Source organism: Cetorhinus maximus, chromosome 1 (genome assembly GCF_964194155.1).
Source record: "Cetorhinus maximus chromosome 1, sCetMax3.hap1.1, whole genome shotgun sequence".
In the NCBI taxonomy this organism is placed as follows: domain Eukaryota; kingdom Metazoa; phylum Chordata; class Chondrichthyes; order Lamniformes; family Cetorhinidae; genus Cetorhinus; species Cetorhinus maximus.
This window is the reverse complement of record NC_135879.1, coordinates 129,053,546-129,070,333: the sequence shown is the minus strand read 5'-3', so window position 1 is coordinate 129,070,333 and position 16,788 is coordinate 129,053,546. Positions and strand designations below refer to the sequence as shown.

The window sequence follows — 16,788 nt, the reverse complement described above, 5'->3', positions numbered from 1 at the left end:
TCATTAGAAAAAAATTTTAAAATTTTCAAACTAATTTCTAATATGTTCCTGCTCAAGTGACAGAGTCACATGAGGGGACAGTTTTTTTTGGTTTTCAACATCTTCATCTCCCTGAGGCAGTTCTGTGCCCCAGAGCTTTTACTGTGCGCACTTACCTGCATGCATGAAGTTCCCCACTTGCGCTCCTCCTTCCGCCCCCCCCACCCCTTGCCACAGAGAGTGCTGAACGCTGCAGCACATGTTTCACGCTGGGCGGGCCTTAATTGGCCCACCAAGGTGAAATCGTGGTCTGACCCCAATCATGGCTTCCCAACTGCTCCCACTCTCCTGTCGGACAAGGGAAAAATCCTGGCCCATGTTGCTGGCAAAGTCATTTGTGTCAGCCATGGCTCAACTGGAAGCACTTTCACCTTTGTGTCAGAAAACTATGGGTTTAAGTCCCACTCCAGGCACTTGAGCATGAAAATCTAAGATAACACTCCAGTTAAGTTCTGAGCGACAGCAACAGCACTGTTAGAGATGCAATCTTTCGGATGAGACATTAATCCAAGGCCCTATCCACCCTCTCAGGAGGCTCTAAAGGATCCTATCACACTATTTGAAAACTGCAGGGGAGTTATTGCTGGTGTCTTCAACAATATTTATCCCTCAGTCAACATCATAAAAACAGATCGTCTAGTCATTATTACATTATTGTTTGTGGGAGTTTACTGTGCACGAATTGGTTGCTGGGCTTCCTACATTACAACAGTGACTACACTTCAAAAGTACTTAGTCGGCTGTAAAGTGCTGTGGGACATCTGAAAGTTGTGAAAGATGCTATTGTTAGGAAATAGAGATAGGTTAAGTGAGTTATGAGTATTTGGGTGTGTTAAACATTAAAGATATACCTTACTCTTAGGTTTAAATTTATTTCTGTATTTGTATTAAGGAATGGAGAAGTTGAGTTTTAGTTTCACTTCAAAAAGATGCCTACATTTTAATGAAGATTTTATGACTCTTGATGGGAGCAAACCAAACAAGGTTAAAAACTGTGGATGCCTGTTGCTAGGCAACAGCAAAGAGGGAGGCCCCACCCACCCACACACACAGAGATGGAGAAAACTAAAAAAAAACAGTTTGAGTTTAGTTGGAAGCAGTTGCCAGTAGATGCAGCCGAGAAGGGACAGATAGCCAGTCCCAAACCAAAGTTCAGTTGAAGCCAGGACTTCAGAGAGGCTGGACAGCAGAGGGACAGAAAGCAAGTGCCAAACTGAAGTTGAAGCCAGCTTCCAGGGGAAGCTGGACCCAGGAGAAGGAACTGCAGAAGCAGGTTCCAGAGACTAAAGAAGAAAGTCCCCACATCTAGGGGCGTGGAACAGGGAAGATCCAAGAGGACAGTCTAGTCAAAGGACAAGGACAGGAATCTGGAAAAGGTTCTGTTCTGTGGAAGTGAAAGTAAGGAGCAAAGGGGAAGACTCCAAAGAGAAGAAAGCTGCAGGAAGCAGACTTTAAGCCAAAGTGGCTAGCGAGAAGCTAAGAGATCCAAGGGGACAGCTGAAGGTCTGTAACTCTTTACCATGGGCATGTGTAGCAGTGATGTTCTGTTGGCCGAGTCTGAGAGAGAGTGTGGAAGAAAGCTTGAATGCACATGGTGACGCATGGGAGAGGAACATCAGAAGGAGTGTTTGAAATCCTGGAGCTGGACCACTGTGGACGGTCTGAGAGAAAGCGTTGTTTGGGAGAAGATTTCAAAGCAAGTTCTTTGAGAGTGGAGATTGGAAACACTCGTGTGACAGAGAGACTTCAGGGAGATCAGCTGGCTCACTGTGTGGCAAGCATCTGGGGGGAGTTGATGAGAGATCCATAGCATCTGTCTGGGATGGCATCTGTCACTTGGTTTTAAGAGTGTGGTGTGCCTGACTACAGGTCACCTATTGATTTACAAGGACTGTAAACTCCAAGAGTATAAAATAGCACAAGCTATCATTTTGTTGTGGGTGAAGGAGTATTGCAATATAGTCTATCTTTTCCAGTTTAAAAAATGTTTTATTATTTTGCTAAAAGTTCATCAGCTGATTCCTGTGACTCTGTTCAGCAGCCACTCTCCACGTATCTAAACCAAAAACAAAAAGTTTTGATCTATCAGGGTGGGTTTCACCCCAAGATCTGGCTTGTCCAGTAGTAACATCAGCTGGAATCGTTAACACTATTAAATTATTTAAAAATGCAAGTCTTTTTCTGGAGGTGAGGGGGAACAGGACAGGAGAAAAAGGTTTGCAGAGATTGTTGTAGCGGAGCAAAAAAGCAGTCGTGGGTTTGGAAGGTGTTGTCTAAAGAGGTTTGGCGAGTTCCTGCAGTGCATCTTGTAGATGGTACACGCTGCTAGCATTGTGTACGGTGGAGGGCGTAAATGTTTGTGGATGGGGTGCCAATCAAGCAGGTTGCTTTGCCCTGGATGGTGTCCAGCTTCTTGAGTGTTGTTGGAGCTGCACTCATCAAGGCAAGTGGAGAGTATTCCATCACACTCCTGACTTGTGTTTTGTAGGTGGTAGACAGGCTTTGGGGAGTCAGGAGGTGAGTTACTCGCCACAGGATTCCTAGCTTCTTACTTGCTTTTGTAGCTACAGTATTTATATGGCTAGTCCAGTTCAGTTTCTGGTCAACGGTAACCCTCAGGATGTCAAAAGCGGGGGATTCAGTGATGGTAAAGCCATTGAATATCAGGGGTGACAGATTCTCTTTTGTTTGAGATGGTCATTGCCTAGTACTTGTGCCAAAGCCTGGATATTGTCCAGATCTTGCTGCATTTGGACATGGACTGCTTCTGTATCTGAGGAGTTGCAAATGGTGCTGAACTTTGTGCAATCATCAGCGAACATCCCCACTTCTGACCTTATGTTGGAAGGAAGGTCATTGATGAAGCACCTGAAGATGGCTGGGCCTAGGACACTACCCTGAGGAACTCCTGCAGTGATGTCCTGGAGCTAAGATGACTGACCTCCAACAACCACAACCATCATCTTTTGTGCTAGGTATGACTCCAACCAGTGGAGAGTTTTCCCCCTGATTCCCGTTGACTCCAGTTTTGCTAGGACTCCTTGATGCCACACTCGGTCAAATGCTGCCTTGATGTCGAGGGCAGTCACTCTCACTTCACCTTGGGAATTCAGCTCTTTTGTCCATGTTTGAACCAAGGGCAGGAGCTGAGTGGCTCTGGCAGAACGCAAACTGAACATCGGTGAGCTGGTTATTGCTAAGCAAGTGCCACTTGATAGCACTGCTGATGACCCCTTCCATCACTTTACTGATGATTGAGAGTAGACTGGTGCAGCAGTAATTGGCCGGGTTGGATTTGCCCTGCTTTGTGTACAAGACATACCTGGGCAATTTTCCACATAGCCGGGTAGATGCCAATGTCGTAGCTGTGCTGGAACAGCTTGGCTAGGGGCGCGGCAAGTTCTAGAGCACAAGTCTTCAGTACTATTGCCGGAATGTTGTCAGGGCCCATAGCCTTTGCAATATCCAGTGCCTTCAGCCATTTCTTGATATCATATGTAGTGAATCGAATTGGCTGAATACTGGCATCTGTGAAGCTCCCATCACATGCTCCCATGATTTACGTGTTGCTCCCATCACAGATGCCAGTCTTCAGCTAATTCAATTCACTCCACATGTTACTAAACAAACAAAACAACACTTGTTGGAAAAGTACTGATTTGCCAAAAAGTGATTATTATTTGCATGTTACCCTAAAAAAGTGAGGGAATAATTTCATATAGCCCATTTACTTTTCCAGGAACATGGTCTTTGAAGTCTTTGGTCCAGCAGCTCAGTGGCACTAGTTGCAGCGCTGGTTTACTGCATAAAATCTTCTTAAATAGATCCAGCTACTCTTCCATCATCCATTGGTAGAGGTTAAAACTGGCAACCAATAGAGTGCAAGCATATAATTAGCAATGAAGTGGGCCAAATTAATCTGAATTGTCCTAACACTACTATGAACTATCTGCATTGTACAGAGTCAAGTTTCTAATGGAGATAGTGATTAATGCACCCTGCCACCTGACTTTCTTTATAATCTCAGAATAGCATTTTTACCTCTCGTGGAGCAGCAAGCTTAGACAAACACGTAGAAGGTTTACTAAAACGGAAACATAAATCAACCACTGGGCACTTTCTTTTCTCCGTGACAGAGAAATAGCTTCGCCTCTTGCAGCTCAGAATCTCATTCACCACAAGATCACTGTTCTGTGTTCTAAGGCTGATGCCAACATTGTTCAGTACAGATAAGCATTCGTCAAGTGCTGCATGTTGTTCAGATAAATTCCAGGCCATGTGCATAAATAGCAATTTATTTATATGTAATTCTTTAAAATTACCAATTCTTGCAAAATAATAAAAATTGTCCGAAGGACACACACACGAAACCCCGGTTTTGGATCCAGTGACTCATAGGAGATAGCATGGTTTGACTAAAAGTCCCACGACAGTTGGGATTGCATATCGTAAATACAGGTATAATATTAACATCCTCACCACAATGTAGTTGTCACTTTAATAACTATCAATGCTGCTCAGTTCAATGCTCACTCTTCTGCCTCCCCAACAAATATTGTTTCACTTCAACATAATGGAAATTTTCAGCAGTGTTATGCCATTATTTATTAATTCAAAAAGCTTCCCTCTGCAAAATGCCTTTCATCACCATTTCTTTAGATCTAACGGTCAGAAGGTTTTGTTTTTAAAAATGCTGTTTGTTTCCTGTAGAGGAAGCACACTGCTTTCCCCAGCTCTTTACTATAAATTCAATATATACAAAATATCCTTAGGGAGTCTTTGTCGTCAAAATAACAAGAGACCCATTTTCTATATAATTCACCTTAGACACTTAGCTCTATGTCCAATGGTTTATCAAATATCCAACAACTTGCATTTATGTAGTGCTCTACCGCAGGGACAAAGGACAAGGGAGTGCTTTTGAGGCATCCAAGAGGGCATTAGATGATTATTTGAATATAAAGAATGTGCAGGGGTACGTGGAAAGGCAAGGGAATGGCACTAGGTCATAACGTTCATTTGGAGAGCCGGTGCAGACATGGTGGGCCGAATGGCCTCCCGTGCTGTTAAAATTCTGTGATTTGCAATAGGGAGGAAAAAGAGAATAGAAAAATGGAGAGGCTACAAAAGGTGAACTTGATGGTTTGGGTTCAGGAGGAATGCTTTGAAAGCAGGGAGAGAGTCTGCAAGGAAGTGAGGCATAGGAAGAGAATCTCGGGGTCATGAGCAATGGCAGAACAAGTGCCCATCAACATGACAGTGGAGGAAGCATGGGAAGAAGAGATGCCCACATTACTTGAGTAGAGGGTACATGGAGGAACATATTCAGTTGGAACAATTACCCAGTTCTCAACAACAGGCTATTTCACAATGCATTGAGTGCATCTGGGGCAATAGACTGACATGAACCAAAGCATGATCCAGCTGAAGTTTGGAGAGTGGAAAAATAGATTTGGAAACTGATCCCTTGCTTCTGGTAACAGCACCCAGGGGTAATAGCTTAAAGAGGAGTACAAGAATGGACTCCAGATGCTGTCCATGTGATTGTTGGATAACACAGAGTTTTAAAGGTGGGTTTCTTGAGAAAGGAAGTGTTAATGCAATTTCTGAAGAATGGAGACATTACTATGAGACACAAATAGTAATTATCAATAAATCCAGAATATGACCCCATAATCAAGGAGAAATCAAGAACAGTATGCACTGCTCTATAATAGATATGGCCATTAATTGTAACATTTTGAAACTCATAAATTTGGCACCCAACTTTCCAAGCTGCACTTACAAGTATAAAAAAGGAACTCTCCATAACCGTAAGGTCTGCAGATTCATAAAGCACAATTTTGATCAATCCACAGTTGATGGTAATGCCTTCAGCTACTGGAGTCCTTGGCTCTGGTGCTCTTTCCCTTAGCCTCTATGCCTCTCTTTTGTCCAAGACACTCTTTAAAACCTACCCCTTCGATCAAACTTTTGGTCAATTGCCCTATTATCTGCCTAGGTTTCTCAGTGTGAAACTTTGCTTTATGACATATCTGTGAAGTGCTTTGGGATGTTTTACTATGTTAAAATTGCTAAATAAATACAGGTTGTTGTTGATTTTAAATCTGCCATGGGTTTTAGGTTTCCTTGTGGGCCAAACAGACACAAGGAAATCTTGGGCATCACCTGCTCCTTAACTAAAACACCTACTGCTAAAATATCCCGGCTCATACTTTTCAAGACTCTCCGATTTTTCTTTTAACTCAGACATATGATTCTAGGGAGCGGCCCTTCTCTACAACAACTCCATCATTTCCTGTTTCTTGACAACCAGGAATGGATGCAGCAGCCTTCAAGGTGTAGTCTTGTCAGTGCACTAATACACTTCGCTCAAAGTTTCCTCTGACTTGCGTTCTACTGTTTTGGTTACGTAGTTGAGCATCTTATAATATTTTTTGATTGCAGTTGAACATGTTTTGTATTGAGCCTTCTAAGACTTCAAGATCGACTCTAAGACTTCAAGATGTCTTTCAGCTTCATCTCCAGCAATTTCAACCACATTCATGTGGTATAGGTAGCATCTGTTTTTCATTTCTATGTATAGCACTTTAAACTTGTCTGCAGTAAATTTCACTTGTCATCATTCTATCTACTAGCACACTTTGTCCAAATCATTGTAATTTCTGAACTGCATCGTCTTATTCTACTCTCCCCTCCAAGTTTGCTACCATCTGCAAATTTGACTGCTTTCACCGAGTTTCTGAATCCAGTTCATTCATGCAAATGTGATGTGAACTGAGAGATAATGGTGTCAGCCTTGCAGTGGTAGCACTCTCATACTAAACAAGAGCAGCAAGGGTTTGAGCCTCGTTCCAAAGAAGTGAACGCACTATCTAGATTGAATGCTACACTGTCGAAGGTGCCTACTTTCAGGTGAGACATTAAACGGAGGCCTATCTCTCATTCAGATAAAAGTAAAAGATCCTATGCCATTGGTCAAAGAAAAAGCAGGGATGTCCTTCTGGCATCCTGACCAACATTTATTTCTCAATCAGCATCACCAAAACAGATTAGCTAATCATTAACTTCATTGCTGTTTGTGGGACCTTGCTATGCACAAGTTAGCAATCACATTTCCCTACGTTACATTAGTGACTACTGTTTAAAAGAAATTCATGAGCTATGAAGCACTTTGGAATTCATCAATGGAACCATTCTTTCTCTCAATATGTTTGCATTAAAACTGTTGGTATTGATTTGCAGTATATTTAACTTCCATGGACACTGCCAATAAAGTGTGCGCACTTGAAGGATGAGCCCAGTCAGGCTGTTTAACTGTGGAAAGATATCATAGTTAAACCTAAATATAAAAGCAAAAAACTACTGCGGATGCTGGAAATCCAAAACAAAAACAGAATTACCTGGAAAAACTCAGCAGGTCTGGCAGCATCGGTGGAGAAGAAAAGAGTCGACGTTTCGAGTCCTCACGACCCTTCAACAGAACTGAGTATAGTTAGGAGAGGGGTGAAATATAAGCTGGTTTAAGGTAGGGGGGGGGGGGGGAGTTGGGGTGGTGGGGGGGGGTGGCTGTAGGGACAAGCAAGCAGTGATAGGAGCAAATAATCGAATAATTATTATAATAATTATTATTATTAGTCACTAAGGATAAGATTGCTCTTCTTTACCACAGAAACAAATTGTAGCCCTCAATTACTGCCCAGTTGTGTTCAGCTAAATCAGCACTTGGCAGGGATTAAATGTGGTATCTTCTGGTCTGCAGGGATGAGCACGAAATAAAAGATTTGCACAATCATCTTCAAATAATTATTATAATCAAATAATTCGCTTTGCAGAACACCTGCGGTCTGTCCGCAAGAAAGACCCAAACCTCCCTGTCGCTTGCCATTTTAACACTCCACCCTGTTCTCTTGCCCACATGTCTGTCCTTGGCTTGCTGCATTGTTCCAGTGAAGCCCAACGCAAACTGGAGGAACAGCATCTCATCTTCCGACTAGGCACTTTACAGCCTTCCGGGCTGAATATTGAATTCAACAACTTTAGATCTTAAACTCCCCCTCCCCTCATCCCCACCCCGCTTCTTCCCCCTCCCTTTCGTTTTTTTCAATAGTTTATATAGATTTTTCTTTTCCCACCTATTTCCATTATTTTAAAATCTACAACTAATAAATACCTTGTCAGTCTTTCCATCCCACCCCCACTAGAGCTGTACCTTGAGTGTCCTGCCATCCATTCTTAATTAGCACATTTTCTTAGATAATATCACCACCTTCAACACCTCTTTGATCCTTTTGTCTGTGACATCTTTTGATTATCTGCTCCTATCACTGCTTGCTTGTCCCTACAACACCCCCCCCATCAACTTCTCTCTCTCCCCCACCCCCCCCCCCCAACCTTAAACCAGCTTATATTTCACCCCTCTCCTAACTATACTCAGTTCTGTTGAAGGGTCGTGAGGACTCAAAACGTCGACTCTTTTCTTCTCCACCGATGCTGCCAGACCTGCTGAGTTTTTCCAGGTAATTCTGTTATAGTTAAACCTAAACCCATTTTCAGCCAATGGCTACAGATATAATCACTTCCAATAGGAATCAGTCTCAGTTCCTGATTGCTCGCCACTAAGGATAAGATTGCCCTTCTTTACCACAGAAACAAATTGTAGCCCTCAATTACTGCCCAGTTGTGTTCAGCTAAATCAGCACTTGGCAGGGATTAAATGTGGTATCTTCTGGTCTGTAGGGATGAGCACGAAATAAAAGGTTTGCACAATCATCTTCAAATAATTAACACTATCTGGAATTTGCAAATTATAGAGTCATAAGAGTTTTACACCACGGAAAGACGCCCTTCGGCCCATCGTGTCCCCAGTCATCAAGCCCCTATCTACTCTAATCCCATTTTAAAGCACTTGGTCCATAGCCCTGTATGCTATGGCATTTCAAATGTTCATCTAAATACCTCTTAAATATGTTGTGAGAGTTCCTGCCTCTACCACCCTTCCAGGCAGTGAGTTCCAGGTACCCCCACCCTCTGGGTGAACAAATTTTCCTCAAATCCCCTCCAAACCTCCTGCCCCTTACCTTAAATCTATGTCCCCTGGTTATTGACCATATCTACCTGTCCTGCTGCCTGCAAGGATCTATGGACATGCACATCAAGGTCCCTATGATCCTCTGTACTTCCTACGGTCCTACCAGTCATCGTGTATTCCCTTGCCTTGTTAGTCCTCCCAAAATGCATCACTGCACACTTTTCAGGATTAAATTCCATTTGCCACTGTTCTGTCCATCTGACTAGCCCATCTATATCGTCCTGTAATCTAATGCTTTCCTCCTCGCTATTTACCACCACCAATTTTCATGTCACCTGCGAACTTACTGATCGTACCCCCTACATTCATGTTTAGATCATTAATGTAAACTATAAACAGCAAGGGACCCAGCACCCAGCCCTGCGGTACACCACTGGACACAGGCTTCCAATCATAAAAACAATCTTCGACCATCACCCTCTGCCTCCTGTCATGAATCCAATTTTGGGTTCAGTTTGCCAAATTGCCATGGATCTCATACGCTATTATCTTCTTGACCAGTCTCCCATCCGGGACCTTGTCAAAAGCCTTACTGAAGTTCACGTAGACACACATCAACTGCACTACCCTCATCTACACGCCTAGTCACCTCCTTGAAAAGTTCAATCAAATTTGTTAGACATGATCTCCCCCCGACAAAGCCATGCTGACTATCCCTGATTAATCCTTGCCCCTCTAAGTGGAAATTAATTCTGTCTCTCAGAACTTTGTCCAAAAGTTTCCCTATCAGTGATGTTAGACTCACTGGCCTATAGTTCCCTGGTCTGTCCCTACCACCGTTCTTGAATAATGGTACCATATTTGCTGTCCTCCAGTCCTCTGGCACCTCTCCTGTGGCCAGAGAGGATTTGAAAATTAATGTCAGGGCCCCTGCAATCTCCTCCCTTGCCTCCCACAGCAGCCTGGGATACATCTCATCTGGGCCTGGGGATCTATCCACTTTTAAGCCCACTAAAAACACTAATACTTCCTCTCTCTCAATGCTAATTTGTTCAAGTATATCACAGTCCTGCTCCCTGATTTCTATGCCTACATCGTCCTTCTCTATAGTGAATACAGATGCAAAGTATTCATTTAAAACCTCTCCTACGTCTTCCGGCTCCTCACAGATTGCCACTTTGGTCCCTAATGGGCCCTACTCTTTCCCTGGATATCCTCTTGCCCCTGATATTCTTATAAAACACCTTTGGATCTTCCTTTATTTTACCCGCCAGTGTTTTTTCATGCCTCCCCTCTTTACTCTCCTAATTTCTTTTTTAAGTAACTCCCTGTGCTTTCTATACCCCTCTATGGCTTCCACTATTTTGAGCCCTTGCTATCTACCATAAGCTTCCCTTTTTTCCCTTATCCAATCCTGTACATCCCTTGACATCCAGGGTTCTCCGGACTTGTTAGTCCCACCCTTCACCTTTACGGAAACATGTTAGCCGTGCACTCTCACTATTTCCTTTTTGAATGACTCCCACTGCTCTGATCTAGATTTTCCTACAAGTAGCTGCTCCCAGTCCACTTTGGCCAGATCCTGTCTTATATTAAAATTGGCCTTCCCCCAATTCAAAACCTTTATTTCCGGTTCATCTTTGTCCTTTTCCATAACTACCTTAAATCTTACTGAGTTATGGTCACTATCACCGAAATGCTCCCCCCCTGACACTTCTACCACTTGCCCAGCTACGTTTCCTAAAATTAGGTCCAGCACTACACCCTCTCTTGTAGGACTTTCTACATGCCGGCTTAAAAAGCTCTCCTGGATACATTTTAAGAATCTGGGGCTATTTCTGGTACTTTTATTTTCAAAATCATTTGAAATTTAGTTGCAACTTGTCTGGCATGCTCAAATAAAAATATTACTTTTGCATCTAATTCAAAGAATTGATCCAAAAGTGATAAGCATTCTCCAATCCTTTCGCCTTTGTGGTTCACATAGATGCATACAATGGAGCCCACCAACCACACAACGTTTTAATCAACTGTTACCATTAACATACATACATAGATAGCAACCTTTGCATATGAAAAGACTTTGTTGTTCTGAATTAGGAATCATTTATCAACGAGGTAACAATGCTGAGAACAGTCCCTTCGAAAACAGGTCCACCCAATTCAAACTAGACAAACCAATATGTAAGGAGTCGTGGGCTGATTGAGAGCGCACATAGGCTGCAGTTTGAACATGCTAGGGGAATGCCATTCTTCACATTGAGAGAGCACATAGGCTGCAGTTTGAACATGCTAGGGGAATGCCATTCCTCACATTAGTACCATCACTCAATGTTCTGATACTTGGACACAATAACAATAATAGCTTATATTTATCTAGCACCATTAATGTATGAAAACACCCCAAAGCACTTCACAGGAGGGTTATCAAACAAAATTTGACACCAAACCATGTAAGGAAATATTAGGACAGGTGACCAAAAGTTTGGTCAGAGGTAGGTTTTAAGAAATGTCTTAAGGGATGAAAGAGAGACAGAGGGATGAAGAGGTTTCGGGAAGAAATTCCAGAGCTTGGGGCCTAGACAGCTGAAGGCATGGCCACCAACAGTGGAGTGATTAAAATCAGGATACTCAAGAGACCAGAAATGGAGAAGCAGAGATAATCGTTGAGGATTTTAGTGTGAGAGGAGATTACAGAGATAGGAAGTGGCAAGATCATGGAGGGATCTGTAAACCAGGATGAGAATTTTAAAATGGAAGTGTTGCCTTATTGGGAGCCAATATCGACCAGCAAGCACATGGGTGATGAATGAATGGGAATTGATGTGATCACAGGACATGGGGAGCATAGTTTTGGATTATCTCAAATTTATAGATGGTAGAGGGTTGGAGCCCAGATTGGACTGAGTTGGAATCATCAAGTTTAGAGGCAACAAAGACTTCAGCAGATGAACTGAAGGAGGGGTGATGTTGAGGAGTACTACAGAGGTGGAAATAGGTGATCTTGGTGATCAGGAGCTCACCTCAGCATCAATTATGGCACCATCATAGTGAACAGTCTAGTTTGGCCTCAAACAGTTGCCAGGGTGAGGGATGAAGTCAGGGGCTGGAGAATAGACTTTTTGGTGGGGGGATTGAAAACAATGGATTTGCTCTTCCTAATATTTAGTTGGGAGGAAATTTTTGTTCATCTAGTGTTGGATGTCGGCGAGCAGTCTGATAATTTAGGGACAGTGGTGGGGTTGAGAGAGGTGGTGATGAAGTAGAGTTGGGTGTCATCTTTATACGTGTGGAAATTAACACCCTGTTTCCAGGTGATCTTGCAGCATGTAATTACATCTCTTCACTCACCCAGTTAAAGGGGCACTTAGCGCTATCAGAGGGCAGCAGCACTTACAGAACTGCACCTGAGGACAAGTCATTGCATTCAGGAGAGAAGTATTAAAATGATCTGAAGCAGGGGCAGGAGAGAAAAAAAGAACAAGAATGAACTGCAAATGTAAGAAATTAAGCAAAAGTCGAAGATGCTGGAAACACACAAGTTAGTTAGCAGTGATGAGGCGGGTCAGTATTTACACCATGTCTTTCACCATAACAATTACGTGTGTTAATAAAGCACCTTTAAAACATCCTAAGGTGCTTCAGAGGATAACAAAATTTGACACTGAGCTACAGAAGGAATTATTAGGGCAAACAAACAAAAGTTTGGTCAACGAGGTAGATTTTAAGCAGCACCTTAAAGGAGGAGAGAGGTAAAGATAGAAGAGGTTTAAGAGGGAATTCCAAAGTTTATGGCCTTGGCAGCTAAACGCAAGGCCACCAATGGAGGAGCAATTAAAACTGGCAATGTGCAAGAGGCCAAGATTAGAGAATTAAGAGTCATACGGACTCGAAACGTTAACTGTAATCTTCTGCGCAGATGCTGTCAGACTTCCTGAGTTTTTCCAGCTATTTTTGTTTTTGTTAAAGAATTACAGGGCTGGAGTTCTGAAGAAAGGCATAGTCTGAAATATTGACTCATTTGTTCTCCCCACATCTAACTCACCTGTTATGTTTGCTGGTTCCCATAAGTTAGAAATAATCACACTTTATACTCAAGATGCTTGCGCTTCAAGTGTATTTCTTTCAGCTCTCCGCATGGCTGGTGGACTGATATATTGTTACTTGGCACATGTGGCACCCCATGATATATGTTCACATCTCAATTAGTTCCTGGCTCTTTACAAATAATCTAACGCCTGTACTGTGTATCCAATGTGTTGTGCTAAGGGAACCTAGAGCTCAGTTCTGTAACCTCACAGAGCACAGATTGCAACTGATGTATACAGGTTTGCACTGTATGTGTTTGTATTCTATGCACAAATTTAAACAAGGGTGCGTACAAACATCAGTAATAAGCTCACACACAAGACAATGTTAATGACAACACTGACATCTCCCACATATATTACAAACAGAAATTTTAGCAGACCTAGTGACAACCAATAAAAAGAACATTTAAGTAATTTGAATCTACTTAGAATTTCTGGTTTACATATGGTCAACATTAACATGCTGTAATCGGCAAATCTTTCTAAACTCGGGTCCCTCTATCCCTGCACAAATTAACAAGTAAAATCCAACAATTTTTAAATTATATCCTATATAACAATGTGTCATAATACCACAGAACATCATCCTTTGACATGAGCACCAATTTACTTCTCTGCCCTAATTCCACGAGACTATACTGTGTGACTTAATTTGCACTTTACTCCTGAACACTGCTTTTCAAGCGTACGGTACTTATGCCCTTTGTTTCAGTACAATGCATTTACATTGCTACACATTACCATGTTGCTAGTTGTAGCGGTCAGATTTTTACAATAGGCATTAATCTCAAAGCCATTTAACACTCAGCTGCCTTCAATTGATAAAGAACATACTTAAACCCCTTAAGGTTAAAACTAGTTCAAAAACAATTACGTATACCTTGATTTCTTTCTCATATCCAACATCCAACTTAAGAAAGTTTAGTTTCTGCAGCCTTGCCTTCATGACTGACCTCCTGTAAAAACAAGCCGCTCCAAGCCCCTGAATGTACTCTCGCTCACTAGCATCACACCCTGCAGTCTCATGCAATCAAATGACATTCTTACTGACCCCTAACCTGAGGCAATTTTCTGTTGATTCTAAGCAGCAGGATACTGGCTCTAAACTGCAACTTCCTACTTGACTGTTGGATTCGGCATTCGGCTTAAACTGCCTGGCTTTCCTCTTAACTCTTTCACTGCTGGAATTAAATTTTCTTAAAATTTTCCCACATGCTTCAGAAGTGAAAAAAACAAAGAAAGCGAGATGTGCAGAAACACAGTTCTACAAAGATAGTAAAAAAGATAATTAAAAAGGCAAAGAGGATTGGCAATAGTGGCATAGAACTTAAAAACAACAAAGAAGCTATGTTAAAACTTGGACAAGTCACTGGTTAAGTTACAGTTTGAATATCCATGCAGTCCTGGGCATTCCTTAATGGAGAACATGTCAGCTTTATTAGAAAGATAGGACAAAGATTCAACATAATATTACCAGGAGTGAGAGGGCATAGTTAGTAAGAAAGGCTTGAAAATGTGATTTTTAACATTGGAAGAGAAGTTAAGTTAGATCCAACAGAAATTTACCAATGAAAAGTTTAGAGAGATTAAGTAGTGAAAAAAATGTTTTGACTGGTTGGCAAATACTAACCAGGGGGAATAAAGTCAGGATTATCATAGAAGAATGAAGAGGCAAATGAAAAGAGGGTTCTTAGATTATAGAATATCTTACCAATGGTGGCTACAGAAACAGGAAATACAACATACATTTCCATAATTAAGAAAAACCATACAAATTTAAAAGTATAGTAAATATATCAAAAGAAGAATTTCTCAACAGAAAATGCATCTCAGCACTCACTGCGGTCTAAGTTCATCTTGGCCAACAGCGCAGAACAGGTGATAGCGAATCAGCAGGCTGTTTTACATTAAAACCAATTTTCTTTTCCAGTGACTTCAATGGGGGAAAAAGGGAAAGTGTAAAACAGATTGCGAATTTGCAATTGCCAATTTTGCTCTTCTGGAAATACATATTTATACCTAAATATTTTATCAGCTTCTTTCTTGCAATATCAAATATCATTGGGAGAAAAAACCATGGGTGGGGGAAGGGCAAGAATCATTGCATAAGCCAGGAATGCAGCCTGGACCACTCAGTGAAACCCACATGCACTCTTCCATAGCATTGTATACTCGTACAGGCCACCGACCTTGGGCTTCAACAAGTAAGATCCCAAGGGACATGTAGAAGCCCTAGTGCTGTAAGTTCCCCACCTCCTCCTACACCATTGACAACATAAGGAGTGAGCAGAGGCCCTCCACTTTTCATTTGACATTTTCCTCCTTAATGCTCTGGATGTTATTGAGGTACAGTTTCAAAGATGCCAGCAGACCCCTGGTATCTTGCCTAAGTAGCCATTCTTCATGATTAAGCCTGGATTGTCAGTGCTTGCAGAATATTTGACTGTGTGACATAGAATTGCTGAGTCAAATCTTGGCCTCACCTTGGAGATGCTGAAGCCAGGCATGTCACCTTTATCAATGAGGGGAAGTGTAAATGAGGATGAGGTTTTTGGTCTGCTGGAAGCAGTGGAAGTTGATGAGGGCTGTTGGGTTAGGAGAACAAAAGATATGGGGCTCTTGGTGAATTGGATTTATGCAATGTAGCAATCAGGAAGATGGTTAGGAGAGTATTAAAATCTTGAATCTAGAGCTGATGAAGGCTTGGAAGAAGGTTTCAGAAGCCTTCAAAATGAGGAGGAACAGAGGAGACAATATTATAGATGTCTAGGTGATGAACTACGGTTTGAAGCTTAGATCAGGATCAAATAAGCCAAGTTTATGCATCATCGATTCAGCCCATCCAACAGTTATGGGCAGAATCAAGGCCTAAGTTGCAATGTTTCTGTGAGAAACCAAACAATTTGCCTTTTATTTTTCTATAACTTGATATTGGACAGCCTGATAGCACTTACTGTGTCAATGGTTGGCAGTGAGGTAAAGGATGCTGACTCCATGCTTACAATAATGTTGCCAAGAAGCTTCATGTAGATGAGTGATGGAAAGGACCAAGAATGAAACATTTTGAATGCTGACTTATTGTTACATGCAGGTCAATAATGGAAACTTAGTTAGAACTGGGAGTGATTCCAAAGGTCACTTTATAATTATATTTCTATTGTGTGTCTAACTAGAGTGCAGCTAAAATTGTTGGTATATTACTCATAGCCTTTGAACATTGGAAAAAAAGCAAACTACTTTTTTTCTATTTTTGAGGGAGTGATATAATTGTGGACAGGATCCTTTTTTTCTGGGTGTATGAGAGTGAATTATACATGTAACTGTGAGTGTTTAATTATGTAAAAGGATTTCTGTTGTGTTTCCAGTGGTTATTGTGGCAGAGAGGGGCAGCTCCAAGGAAATTCCCAGCATATATGTGCATATATGTCTGTGAGTGACTGTGTTTGTGAGAGAGAGAGAGAGAGTGATTGTTACGTCTACATGTAACACAGGACTTGTACTGTATTCTTTTTACAATAAAATGAAAATCCAGAAAAACAGTTAGTTAGAAAGATTAGAATTACTTTAAATAGTACAATTTATCTTTGTGTAATGATACAAAAACAAATATGCCATGCTTCCACACGT

The 16,788-nt window shown here is 41.7% G+C and overlaps 1 protein-coding gene across 5 annotated transcripts in view; it reads right to left on the bottom strand.

Moving 5' to 3' along the window:
* Window positions 1–16,788, bottom strand: part of tbc1d1 (TBC1 (tre-2/USP6, BUB2, cdc16) domain family, member 1) — a 274,907-nt gene that overhangs the window by 211,894 nt on the left and 46,225 nt on the right. The window contains exon 1 of one of the 5 annotated variants that reach the window (XM_078546137.1): window positions 14,042–14,211. The exons of 3 other annotated variants lie outside the window; for them this stretch is intronic. In XM_078546137.1, coding sequence (XP_078402263.1) covers window positions 14,042–14,107 — 66 coding nt within the window. In that variant the 5' untranslated portion in view covers window positions 14,108–14,211. Of the gene's footprint in view, window positions 1–14,041; window positions 14,212–16,788 lie in introns of those variants that run through there. One more of the 5 variants, XM_078546146.1, reaches the window with a different exon arrangement.